Source organism: Pyxicephalus adspersus, chromosome 3, assembly GCF_032062135.1.
Source record: "Pyxicephalus adspersus chromosome 3, UCB_Pads_2.0, whole genome shotgun sequence".
Classification (NCBI taxonomy): Eukaryota; Metazoa; Chordata; class Amphibia; order Anura; family Pyxicephalidae; genus Pyxicephalus; species Pyxicephalus adspersus.
In genome coordinates, this window is record NC_092860.1 from 107,937,304 (window position 1) to 107,951,549 (window position 14,246).

The 14,246-nt window shown below is 34.2% G+C and overlaps 1 protein-coding gene across 2 annotated transcripts; it reads right to left on the reverse strand.

Annotated features, from left to right (window-relative positions):
- Positions 1 to 205: 205 nt before the first annotated feature.
- Positions 206 to 12,515, reverse strand: LOC140326928 (lecithin retinol acyltransferase-like). Of its 2 annotated transcripts, none has more exons than XM_072405947.1 (2): positions 11,961 to 12,515; positions 206 to 2,734 (listed from the first exon to the last, which is right to left on the reverse strand). In XM_072405947.1, the coding sequence occupies exons 1-2, from the start codon at positions 12,489 to 12,491 to the stop codon at positions 2,582 to 2,584; spliced, it is 684 nt and encodes a 227-aa protein (XP_072262048.1). In that variant the 5' UTR covers positions 12,492 to 12,515; the 3' UTR covers positions 206 to 2,581. The 2 variants fall into 2 exon arrangements, with proteins under 2 accessions (XP_072262048.1, XP_072262049.1); XM_072405948.1 differs by lacking the exon at positions 11,961 to 12,515 and adding an exon at positions 4,629 to 5,481.
- Positions 12,516 to 14,246: the final 1,731 nt, after the last annotated feature.

Sequence of the window (14,246 nt, forward strand, 5' to 3'; positions counted from 1 at the left end):
AGTTTTCATGAAAGACTGCTTGGTTTCTCTTGGCCAACTTCACCATAAAGTGACAGTTGCTCAGAAAACAGAAAATGGCACAGAACTGAAGATAAAAATTGCAGCTGCTCAAAACCAGCACAATCCTTGATTTCTTTTAACAGGTGATATCCCATTGGTTTTTGTGAGCTCTACAGTTCCAATTAACTTAAACGAACCCAAACTGTGAAATTGAACCTTTTTATTGTAAAAAAAATTATCTGAAGCAAAACACAAAACAAAAACTTTTATATGATTTCCAACAAGACATACATACGGTAGTTACCAACTGCAACATTATTTTACAAAATATGCTACTACTATATTATTTTTTTAATAAATATAAATAAAGACTGTTAGTAAAACATGTATTCACAGTTCCTGTAAGACCAGTTTTTAAGAATCACCTGTGAGGAATGGCTTATGTGAACGTTGCAGATGCCGGTTTTATAGGTGCAATTTACAAGTCTATTATCCCCAGGCTGTTGTCACTACCTAGTGAGTCACTGACCTGCATAGCACACACTGGACAAAAAAACGCATAGTAACTCACTAGATATCAGCATGGTATGTCTACCCTAACAGAACCTCTTCCATAGTTTTATATTAAAAATGTTGTCTGCATGAAAGTGAATTCTAGCACGACATTCTGTTTCAAATCCTAAACCATTTAGATCAGCAGCAAATGCAAATGTGTAACTCTTTATTTTTGTTGACTAAGAAGGTTGTGTATAAAAAATTGCCAATTTCAACAGATTGACTTAATTTACTAAATCACATTATCTGGTATAAATGTGGTACAGAGATCAGAAGTCTGATTTACTTAAAGCTAAACTCAGGGCATTATCTATTTAGTTACATTTGTGGTGCCCCAAAGGCTACGTACACACGTGCAATAATTGTCATTGACGACCAATCGTTTGATAATCGCTAACAAAAAAGTGCACACTGACTGGTCAATGACAGCGATGAACTAGGAATGTCGCTGGAAACGAATGACTGTCCTGGTGGATCCATTTGGGTGACGATCGTTTGCTATCTATTGTGTGTACATTTGTGTAGTGATCATGGATTGTTCTGCAGTACACTTTCCTTGGTACACATAATTTCCTGCATCATTCAAAGGATCATATCTAATGTGTGTACACTATTGGTGGGTTATATTTGAACTATTGTATCGTTACAGCATGTACAGAATCATGCACCATATGATAATTTAAAATAATTGCGAATAATCACTGATCTGTCGTTAGTCGTTCATTTTCTAACAACAGTTATTTCACGTGTATCTATCCAAAGAACTTTACATCTTCCTTACTGGAATGTAACCCTCCTCTAGGTCAGCCATGGCAAGCATCATTATAGGATGTGCATTGGTAATAATAAGGCACAGAGTTGTGGCTGAGAAACAGCACCAGAATTGATTTCTGCTAGCCCGGCGCTTGTCAGTAATTAAAAGTTAAATTGCAGCTTATCCTGTACTAAGTCTTGCCAGTTACCTGATGTAGAAGGATGCCATATGACAGTTGGCTCAATTTGCTGAAAGTATAAATCTAGCCCTGTATTCTAGGCTGTGTTAGCTGTGAAAACAGTGTAATCTAAATCTGAATAGGTCTCTATAGTACACACAGGCTAGATTGAAAATGAGTTCTTTAGTAAAACAGTCTAATCCTTACCACATTTAGATTACACAATGCAGGAATTTTTCACCTTAGTCTGGCAAATGTATTCTTCCTTTCATAATTTTTTTAATAGTATGCAAATGCTTTGCATGCTTGTGTAATAATAGCTTTAATCCTGTCTTAGATCATGCTTAGCAGAAGTAAAGCATTGAGCTGTATGACTTAATGTTTACAGAGGACACAGAGGCTTCCTAACTTGTAAATGGACCAGTAAGGATTCATTTGGAACTTGTGCATAGGGAATCCAAATCTACTGGGGTGTTAGGAAAGCTTAGTTTTAAATGTGCTTCCTTAGTACATCACCACCATATTGTGCATTCAATGCCTTGAAACTAAAATTCTGAGTGCTAAACGAAAGGATTTCTATTAATGATTTGCTAGAGAATAATGTTTTCACCAAGTTAATAGAACATATATCCACCTAAATGGCCTAGTCGGTTGATGGGAAATGTCAATTGGTATTGAATCCTGTGAAGAGCAATGCTTTAATATGTCACTTTAATAAATTACTATCTTAGTCACTGAAGTGCAGTGGCACAATGTAGAGACACAAGTCCAACAGATGGCGGTCACTTTGTATGGCATTTGTTGAAGTAAAATATTATTGAAGAAAATGTTTTTTAGTACAGTAATTGCACACCACAATACCTAACAATCAAAACACTAGTGTTAAAACTCTCCATTTTGTAAGTCTGTATGATTTCCTTTGCTTATCGCAGTAGTAAAATATAATATATAGGTTTCTAATAAATGTTCCCACTACTGGCGAGTAAAACATCAAGGCTTGGAGGCAGGTTGTTTGATAGGTGTCACGCTGTATTATTTGTATTGCCAGTAAACTTCATCTCTCCATTGTATTGCTTAGCCGAAATTGTCCATATTCAGCTTGCCATCCAGAGTGTAAATGTAAAAAGAAAACATGGAAGGGCAGTGGATGGTCCTATACCCATGAACAGTGTTAATGCTAACCCTAAAGCAGCAGAAATGAGCACACATCTTTGGTCTCGAATTATCTTCTTCACAATCTCACAGAACTAAAAGATAAAAGAAAAAAAAATACAAATCAGCAAAAATGCTTTATCTGTATGTGAAAGGGAAAACTATAACCAATTAAATGTTATAAGTGCTCATAGATAAAGATGGTTGACAAACTATCTGCCTATTTATCCTGAAATGATGAATAAACCTAAACTTTATCTGGACAAATCGTGCATTTAGACATAACATTGGAATTGCTTGATCTTAGGAAAGCAATAGCAATTGGCAGTTAAATGCAACCCACACAATCAATCCTACCTCCTAGATTACTAGTTTAAGAACCTGGTACTGATTGCAGAATGTCCATAAATATACAACTTGTTTTTACCTCTAATAATATTTGGTTGCTGTTTATTGGTACCTTGGGTTTTGGTAATGTATGTGTATTTAAACTAAGTACAACCATTAAATATATTACTATATTACTATTTTTTAAATAAAGGTTAGAACAATTGCTTCTGTTTCTTACTCCAATTTTTAAATGCTTTCACGTATGATTTACCCAAGTTTACCCAAAATTCACACATTTTTCACATTAGAAATTCCATTAGAAAATGATTAATTCATAAAAGTTGAACCACACATTTTCTAATAAAAGTAGTCATTTAATTATATTAAAAATATAAAAAAAAACAAAATACCCATAATTATTATTAACTGAAATTAGCATGAATGAGTACCAAATTCTACACCTAGGAAAAAACCTCAGCAGTCTGAAATGTAAAAAATACTTGATGTGAAATGTAATATGACTGTTATGTCAGTTTGCTAGGTATTTGCCACACTTTGTATGCAGAATTTTAGCATAATACATACCACAACTGTTTTACCAAAATATAATCTATGTAGTGGATACATGCATACCATGTAATAATAAAAACAATTCAAACTAGCTAAACTGCAGTATGTGGTCACAATTTTACTGGGTAAATAATTATAAAATACATTTTCAAATAGAAAAAAAAACTAATTTGTAAGATAATTTGAATATTAATTAATGACAAACTAGTGTATTTTACTCTAAAAAACATTTAACAAGAAGTCCGTTATCTTCTATTTAAATAGAATTTTCAGTATTTCAGACATTCAGTAATAAATAGTACAACTCCCTTCACTAAATATTGTCTGAAACAATTTGTACAGTTTATATATAAATTGCCTTGAAATATATTCTTCATCATTATCTATATTTTAAAAAAAGTAGAGAGATTTTGAGAGATTTTTACTTTGATCCAGTAGCTTTGCAAACCAAAACACAGACATTACCTTGCACTAAAACGAAGAGAAAGAATGCATACGTAAGAATTTATTGCATGGCTGCAAGGAAGTAACACTTTCATAGACTTTTAAAAGACGGTCCAGACACAATTTCATGTCTCCTGTTACTACAGGAACTGTTTAATTAATAGGAGGGTTAAGGGTTATTAGCAATAAACCTGAATTGTTCCTGAGGAAGCTATAATACCTTCCCACTTTACAATAGGTCACTTTGTAGTCTGCACCTCTACACAGTTTATGTGTAAATAAAGGGTAATAATTGCAGTGTGTTACTAAAACATTTATATTGCTTAGCCAAAAAAAATCCTCATGAATCAAAGAGACATTTCACTGTGAGCTGAGAATATATTGCATTTCTGACAAGCCATTGGTATTATCTTTACATTTTATAGGATGTATGTTTTCCTTTTTGCTTATATATGTGTACAATGTGTACAGTCACTGGGTAAATATATTAGATATAATTACTAATCAAGCAAAGAAAACATTCTGATACAAAAAATAATTCCTTGGTATCCTTTGACTATTTCTAGCATTTGGTGGTGTTCTGTAAGACAAGAAAGTGCATTGGGTACAAGAAAAGAGTTATAATAACTAGTAAGCATACTTTACCTTGTTGCTCTGAAAGCTGACAGGAAAATCATATCTACAGTAAGTCACAAAGTGTTCACAGTTATCCCATAGTAGGCTGTACGGTGTGGCCCCTACCAGTTTTTCAGCCCTTTGGGCCACTTCCTCATTGCAGAGGGGTTTTGTCTTGAAGCTGCTGTCCATGTTATTAACTATTATCGTTCCACCATAAGCGAAGTCCTGCACAGTGTCCACCCTGATGCTGGCCACCTTAGCCAGCACACCCAGGATCAGCCTTTTGTTGGTCACCACTTTGGCAATCAGACACTTGTTGTCTGAAAGAGCTGGAAGGATATCTGGCATCAGATGGGCAACCTTGTTATTCCCTAAATAAATCCCAAAGTGAACAAACAGAGTCCTGGGAACTTCTAAAATGTCACCTCTCTTCAATTCACAAATCGTAGAACATCTTTCTTTCTTCTTAGCCAAGATCAATTTCTTTAAATTGGCAAAAATAAACAATTTTTCAAAAAGGAAGACTATCAGTCCTACCAGTATAGACTTCATGGTGGTCACCTTGTGGATACCAAGACAAGGACTTAACTGCAGTGATTTGCCTCATGCTAATGTGTTTTTGTTAAACACATGGGGGGGAGATTCATCACAGATTAAAGTCAGCAAGGATTGGCTAAAAGTAATGTGGGAGTCCCTCTTCATTCATTGTAACAGAACCATATACTAGACAGAGCTCTTTGATCAGTTATCTAAAACTAGTATGATGTTACATTGTTTTTGGAAGGTAAAAGGAGATTTTTTAAAATACATCTATTAACTGTAATGATATTTTATTTCTATATTATGATGAACTATGTATTTTACTGCAAGAAATACGTTCCATGTACAGTAGAGTAGTTTCTTACATATTTGTGGTAAAACATCTAATGCATCTTTATATATGTGTTATTATAGTGAAGGGATAAACAATGGAATACATTTCATACATTTGAAGTAATATTATATTTACTGTATATTAATATAATTACCCTGTGCTTTTTTACTTTTAAAATTGTGAAATATGTAGATAAAACCTATAAAAGGTAACAAATTAAAAAAAATTTAAAAACCGTTGAAGGTATTTTAGGTACAAGGCTGAACTTTCACTTGTCCAAGATTGTAATATAGTAACTAAGTTGAAAAAAAGGCAGAATTATAGATGTAATAATGACATTTACATTGGAATACTTTTAACAACTAGTTACTCCAGTACATTTTAATCTGTTATTTTTTCTTTGGATATTCACTTGCTGTGAATATTTGGTGAATGTTTGTGAATATTTGGTGAATGTCCTAGGTTGTAAGCTCTTCAGGGCAGGGTCTCTCTCCTTCTCCTGTATCACTGTCTGTATCTGTCTATCATTTGCAGCCCCTTTTTAATGTACAGCGCTGCATAATATGTTGATGCTATAAAATCCTGTTTATTATTATTATTAATTATAATAATAATAATATTAATAATGTTACGTTTCTTGCTTTAAGAATATACAAAGGCATTTCAATTTTCCTATAAATGTTGGTTAATGAATTACTGTATACATTTAAACATGTAACTTTTATTACTTTTATTAAATTACTGAACCATAAACACAACCATATAAATGCAAAGTTATGTCATAGGGGAGGCAAACAGTACCAACAACTATGTTGTTAAATACATTCCCACTGCTATTGCTGAGTAACTGGTGGTGAAAAAAATCAAAATTCCTTTCTTTTATTCACCGTATAGAAGCTATATGGAGGTAACCATTTAATACTTGTGTGTGGCTGAATGCTACAAGGGATTTATTCAGCATGGCATCACCCATACAGATTATCCTGCCTAACATAACACTGACTCACTTGGCTGAAATGTTGCTTCTCGTGTTTTCTTGATCAATTAATGAAAGCATGTTTAAGCAGAAGATAAAAAATTTGTTGAACCAAACAAGTAGGGTTTGTAAAGTTACTAATTCCCTGTTTGGATGTAAAAGCTTTATGTATCTTAATAAATGTCCCAGGGACCCAACAATGCCAAGAACACTTTGATGCACTTACCAACTTTGCAAAGGTATTTGGAGCTTTTTCCATCCATCTGCACCTTAAGTTTGGACAGAGAAGCCACCGAATATAGTAGATTCTTAGCACATAAAATTACGCAGGAAGGGTTGGAGGGGGCGAGATTTACTTTTATACTGACACTACGGAAGAAAGTTGCTGAGTCAGAATCTGCTAACATCAATCTGCCTAGAAACATCAGACTCAACAGTGCTCCATTTAATGGCAGCACTTGGTTGTAAAACATGTTACTTTATCAGTAACTTTCTGCATGATCCATTATCTACTGACTTACTGCCAATCAAGACACAGAAAACTTTTGCAGCCCTACAAAGTGTAATATGTATATTCAGTTTGTTTGTATACTGTAGAAAAGTATTCTAATTTAAGATAAAAATAATTTGTTTATTTAACTCATTAATAGGACTAGTTGCTAATTTCTTAGTATGTTTGTAGATGACACTTTAAATAAATCCCCCATTAAAAATGAAGCAATCCATTTAAGTGCATCTGATACATGCTAATCCATTATGTAAATGAATAAACCTCATGGAACAAAGCTCACAAAAGGGACGCTCTGTCTTGTTAACAAAGCTCCTTATTCGGTAGCTAATAGCATCCGCAGCCCAGCAAATGCACAACTAACCCACAGGGCTTCAACTTCCCAGACAGCCTGCAAGTAATGATAGATGGGAAGACACATTCATCTTACCTGAAAAATGACTGAGCTATTGAGATCAGGAGAAAAGGAAAACTTGACCCTTTATCTGGCTGTATACAGACAGCTTTTCCCTCACAGTCTGCCAGTACACTGTCATCAGCCATTAGCTGGGACTTTTTGTTCTAACTTAACAAGTCACAACAAAAGATAATCTTATAGCATTTGCTTGGCAAGAATCCCTCCTTTTAGTCAATAAAAGTTAAGTAGAAAATGCACCTTTTACACAAACCTGAGCTTTGTGAATTAACAGATTTATGGCTCCAATTCCTGACATTCTACTTGCTGGAGTCTGTCATCTGCAATGCTTTGCAATCTTTCAATCTGTCTAGGATAAAGATACAAACAGTGCAAAATAAAAGACCAGATTGAAAATGACCAATTTACATAAAACCTTTGTTATGTATTAGATTTCTAATCACTCTGCAGCTTGATAAAAAAAACAAGTTTGACAACTGAGAAGGAGACTTTATGAAAACCACTTACTTGTACAACCGGTGGAATCTTTTGTTGGCATCTCTATACCACAATCAGTGGTTGTACAGTTCCGAACTTAACACCGCTGACAACACAGATTTCAAAGACCACAGATCATTACTGGTGAAAACTTTGTCATGGAATTGACACCAACATAGACAATAATCTAACTTTCAGTGTAAAAAGCTGTAAAAGATCCTTTTGTTGCAGCTGTATCCAGAACTAGCTATCCAAACAAAGACAAAAGTGCATGAATATAAAATAAAAGGTAGGAGAAATGCTGCTGTATCGCACAAGGTTTAGGAGTCCAAACAAAATTCTCTAAAGAAGCCCTAAAATATAGAGCTGATAATTGTTTAGTTTCTACAGCAAACCTGGTGAAAGATCTCAGCAGACAAAGCCACTACAGAAATGGACATGGCACCCAAAACAAGCAGCGCCTCAAGATACTTTACTCATACAAGCCTGATAAATAGAACAAGGAGCACAGGACACGTCGGAAACAGTACTGCAAGTTTTTCAATATAAAGAATGAACTGAATCGACACATGCAAAGGAGAGTTGCAAGAACACAACTATTCATTTATCTTTTCAAGCTCATGTGTCAAAGTGTAAAGATTAAAAGCTCAGGTGTGTCTACACATTATATAAACACGTGGGCCTGCCCTGTACGCTTATTATGAAATTAGAATAATTAGAACTTAGTCATTAAGATCATGGTCCAGTTCAGGTTAAATGCTATATTTTTCAAAACACCTGAAACTAACCAATATGGCATTATATTAATTGTCCTTCCTAGCAATATTATGTTACAATACATGTGGCTGGGAACATATAAAGTTCATGTAGGTAAAACTTTTATTTTTAGTTTAGTTCTTACTAAATCAAGCTTTCTATTTGTCATGCCATTTGTTGTTTAGCCAAAAAGTAATTTTAGCCTTGCCACTAAAAAAGATGATATGAAATCTTCCAAAGGGAACACCTGTTCCAATAACAGCTGTATAAAAGCTGGATCCATCTAAGTTTGCAGTGATTTCTACTCTGAAGATGAAGAAAAAACTCCCCAAAGGAACATGGAAATCAAAAAATAAACTCCCTACTTAAAAAAAAAAAAAAAATACAACAGTAAAGATTTTTTTTGATGATAAATCAGGAGATCTAAGTCTATTTGATGAATGCATTCTTTACAGTCCTGGTTGTGCCTGCACATTACCTTAAGGTTTGGGTTACAGGGAGAGTTAATGTTAGTGTTATAGAAGTTATGGTGTTAGGGTTACAGGGAGGGTTAACTTAAGGGTTAAAAGAAGCTTAGAAGTAGAGTTAGTGTTAGGATTATTTGGAGTGTAAGGGTTACAATGAGATACAAGCAGGAGAGGTGCCTTAGGTTAGGGGACTGCTGTTTTGGGAGTCCTGTCCTAAAATTACCAGTTTTCTTCTTCCAACACCAAAGCCTGTATCTATATTAAAGAAGAAAGTCTTGAGAGAAATAGGGTATTTTATTATATAACATTTCTGTCAGTTTCAATTACAGTAGTTAAGACTATACATACACTAGAAATGCATGCTAAACACTGTAATGACAGTATGTGAAGATTCATTACAGAGCGAATCTTTGCTATCCACTTCATTATGTTGAAGGTAAAAAAAAGCCTGATAACCTGTCCAACAATGATCAATGTACAGAACTAGTCCTTATATTTGTACATATACATACAAAATGTTTATAATTGTACAAGGACAAGAACTCCAATGAAAATTAATAAGAGGATGTAATGGTAACAGGCTGTAATTAAAACTGTTCCCATAATACGTAGCTCTGCTAGCTATATTCTGTACTTTCCCCCGTCGCCATTGCTGAGCACATTCTGAATGACTTTGTAAGTGTCAGACAGGTAGGTTGTATATGGACAGAAACTAATAGCAGAGTATAACCCTGCCCTCAATGCTATGTGAGTCAGACCTAGAACAATGAACTACAACTAACTGGCTGTTTGGAACAGATGCATAGGTGGAATTGTTACTGAAAATACCTATCAGTGAAGGATATCCCATTGTAATTTTCTGCAGAGTAATTTGAATATATAAAGAACATTTTGCAAAGTAATGCGAAACAAATTCAGTAAAAAATTGGTTTGAAATAGCTGTATTTTCAAATTGCTTATTATACACAACATAGAAATGATTACCTTATTGCTCCAGCTAAATACATTGTCTGTCATGTATACATTATAATGTATGATTCACACTCATTGGAAAGGAACAAGGACAATTAAAAGTAAAGTGACCCTGACCCTGTGTCATCTTCCTACGTCAAGTTACATACATGGGGAATTTAAGTAACAGAACTTCTCTTGCATTGGATGATTGAATGAAGCAAACGAAAATCACTTGACTTCAGTAAGCCAACCTTACAGTTTACACCTTTCACATTTAAACGTGTCTCCAGCTTTGAAGTATCTATGGAAACTGTTAAATGTTTACCTTTCTAACTTTTTGTTATGCATTCTTCATTAACAAAGACAATTTGTTATCTTGAATCTTAACTACAGTGAGGACTGGTCCTTTGTTACCTACAGGACTGATCCTGTGAGGCACCTTCTGGTGTATAGAGGTGTAAAAAAAAAGTGTTCATCTGCGATGCACACAAGACAATACTGACCATATTATTAGGAACATCAAAAAATACACTGTATGCTCAGTTCATATTTCAAACTTAAGCTAAAAATGGATTTTTAATCACAGTCCTATTTAAATTCAATAGCTGCATCCCATCTTCCAGACTGAATGGCAATTAGCCTTAACCAGTCTTGGAGTCAGTGCACAGACAGCCATGGCTCCATCTATGATAGTCCTCTGTGTGTTAGAATGAAAGACCAATATGTAACTGTATATGGCCAGCTTAAAGACAACTCCTTTGCATATATTTACTCCCATCATACAGGATATAGGTATTGTGGATCTACCTACAGTTTCACCTGACAAAGAATATCTTATAGTTATAAAAGCATTATCTTATATTTCCTTGCTATACTTCATCAATTTTCTTTCTTAGCTTTACTGTACCTTTGTTATCCTGTTAAAAGCCAATCAATACTAAAAACAAAACAGTACAGTAATACATTTTTTTATCTTTTTTAAAAATATTGCAGTGTCAAAGGTACATGTGCAGCTTGGCCAGTGAATTAGAGCACTAATTCTACACCTAACCTAAAGCTGCCACAAATGTTGCAAAATACTCTAATAATCTCTCTATTATTATTATTTTTATTATCCAGTATTTATTCATATCACCCAGTGCTTACAAGGTCCATAGTCATGTCACTACCTGTCCCTCAAAGGGGCTCACAATTTAAGTATCCCTAAAATTTATTCCATCATTTTGTATAAATGTTTTAACTTCCTGGATCCATAGGATGCTTGCTATCTAGTTGATTCTGACAAATTCTTACTTCTAGGTTATTTAGACGTTTGTGTTTCTCCCAATAACTGTAAATATATTTTTAAAAAATCAAGTCAAGGATGAAAAAAGAACACAAAGACACAGATACTAGATGTCTCATTTTACTTGCACAGTATTGTTTCGTTGTGGTAATTGTGAATGCTAAAGGTTAGTAGCAAGGCTTTAAAATAGTTGTAAGTAATATTAAACAAAAAAGGACATTTTTGTAATAGAAATGTCTAGTGATGTAATATTTCAGTTTTTATCAAGACTAATTTGTTTATGATGCTATGGGTAATATCACAAAAGCAAATACATATTCCAACAATGCATCCATTTTAATGATTAACAAGGCAAAATAAATAGGAGAGAGGAAATTCATTGAGTTTGGTATTTTGCAGATAAAGCTAAATAATAAAAGTAAAGTGAAAATTATTTGAAAAAAAAACACTGGGTAAAACAAAGGAAAACCACAGAAACACACAAAAGAAAAATGACCTCAGTGAGGTTATAATAATTGTTATCCCACAGATTTATGTACATTGGACTCTGCTTTCACCCATCACGCACACACAACAGTACAGATGTACAGTGGTACATCTGTATGCAGACATTTACTAAATCTTGCAGTTTTTTTTACACTATTTACCTTATCAGTCTGCAAGCTCACTGGGATGCCATATCTGCAGTAGGTTACAAAGTGCTCACAGTTGTCCCACAGCAGGCTATAGGATGTGGCTCCCACCAGTTTCTCAGCCCTTTGGGCCACTTCTTCCCCACAAAGAGGTTTGTTGCTGATGCTCTGATCCATGTGGTTAATAATAATATCTCCACCATAGGCAAAGTCATGCACCGTGTCTACTCTGACACTTGCAACTTTGGCTAATACCCCTGCAATCAGCCTTTTGTTGGTCACCATGTTCTTGATAGATGCTTTGTTGCGTGTTATTGCTGGGAGAATATCTGGTATCAAATGTGCAACACGATTCTCTCCAAGATAGATTCCAAAATGAACAAAGAGTGTTCTTGGGACTTCCAGAAGGTCACCTCTTTTAAACAAGGATGTCTCGTATTTGTTGCCATTTTTGTCTGTTACTGATGAACACTTGGACTTTAGCTTTATAAATATAAATATCTTGTCTAAAAGAAATGACAACACAGACAATATTGGATTTTTCATCTTCAGCAGCTCTTTTCTGGCTTACTTGTGGTTTTAATGAACACACATTCTTAGGAAATCCTGTATTTCATCTTGGTATGTGGGTTGGGACCTGTGCTTTAAACTGCTAAGAAGGATTGGTTTAACTTGTAGGCAGCTCTCAGGACAAGTTTGACACTTACTCTATACACTAAATAAGGAACAAATATGTACCTGTGGAAACACTATTAGCATATAATTAACCCTTCAAACTAACAGGTCGAAGAAACAATATCTATCCTATGTTTATTAGTCATTCTCAAATGTTGCTAAACCAGTAGATAATTACCAAAGCCAAAGTCACAACTTTTTAAAGAGTAGTAGCTGGCCTACTGCCAAAAAGGAGCAAAAATAGAATTTTGTCATATAAAACTGTTGTGTACAATAACACCTCATAAATCTAATCATACTTTTCCCAGAGTGAAAATGAAGATGACAGATTTTACACTTCCTTCTATGAGATAATTATAGCTAAAAGTTATTTCATACCATTATTAGATCATGAGTTACAAAAAGTTAGAAGATGCTAAAGACAATAAGAACACTGTACATTAAGATGTTGCCCAGACTAAAGCTTCATTTACTTTTTATGTATGAACATATATAGTTTAAGTCAAAGCAAAAAAGCAGCATGCTCATTTAAACACTAAAACCCTAGGTTGCTTTCCATGTAAAATCTGTTAAAAAGATTGATAAATATTATAGAAAATGTAGATCAATCTGTTAAAAAACAACATAAGAGATGACCATTTACCTCTTTCTGTCTTTCATTTTGCACTGTTGTAGTTAGAAAATAAAATGTTCTGCATTGCACTGGTTGTACTTTGGATGATACAATAAAGAGCGTGTCAAGTGCCATTGCATTATAATAGGGCTATCAGACAAAGATCTGAGATATGATACCGTCTTGCTGGTAACCCACACATTTAACCCTAAGATCATTTGTAATACTACTTTTGTAAATCTTAGGTAAAAGAAATTCAGATATAAGTTTTTAGCATCAGGTGAAACATTTGCTGATACAAAAGACACATTTTCAGTAAACTTTGTTTTCACGCACTAGTAGCTCTAAGGCATGAGATGACACAAGCCATCATGTAGTACTGCTAGCCAGAAGTATTAGAAAAACTGGAAAGACAGAAAATAAAAAAAATACCTCTATTCTAAAAGCCATGGTAATGACAGTCTGGTATTTTTTGGACTTCCGGTAAACTATTTTAATAGTATACTGAAACCAGGGTTAGATGAACACTGGTCAGTTCAACTATCTGATGGCTTGTTTAGCTTTTAGATTTCTAAAGTCTCACTTAGCTTTATGCTGAGTAAATTACATTTAAGGTGACAAACAGCATTCTTATGGCTACTAAAGTTATGCCATTGAATTTTATATGGCAGACAATGGTTAAGCTACCAATATGTTTTCAGGACCAATTCATAGGTAGCATAGTAAAGTTTCAAGGCACAAATCTAGAGAAAGCTTATTTGTATGTAGTAGTTTGGTTCCAATAGTTTTATAGCATAAATGCCTTCTTTGGATGCATTACATACCTCTACTCCTCTATCAATCATTTCATGAGCCAGCTGTCTACATAACTAAGACATCTGCTGATCCCTAATGACAACTGGACTTGAAATCTTCATTCTATTGTTTCTTCTATAAATGACACTTTATTTCCAACTACAGGAGGAACCTGCATATTCCTTTTTTGTCAGCTAATTTTAAGTTAAGGTATACTA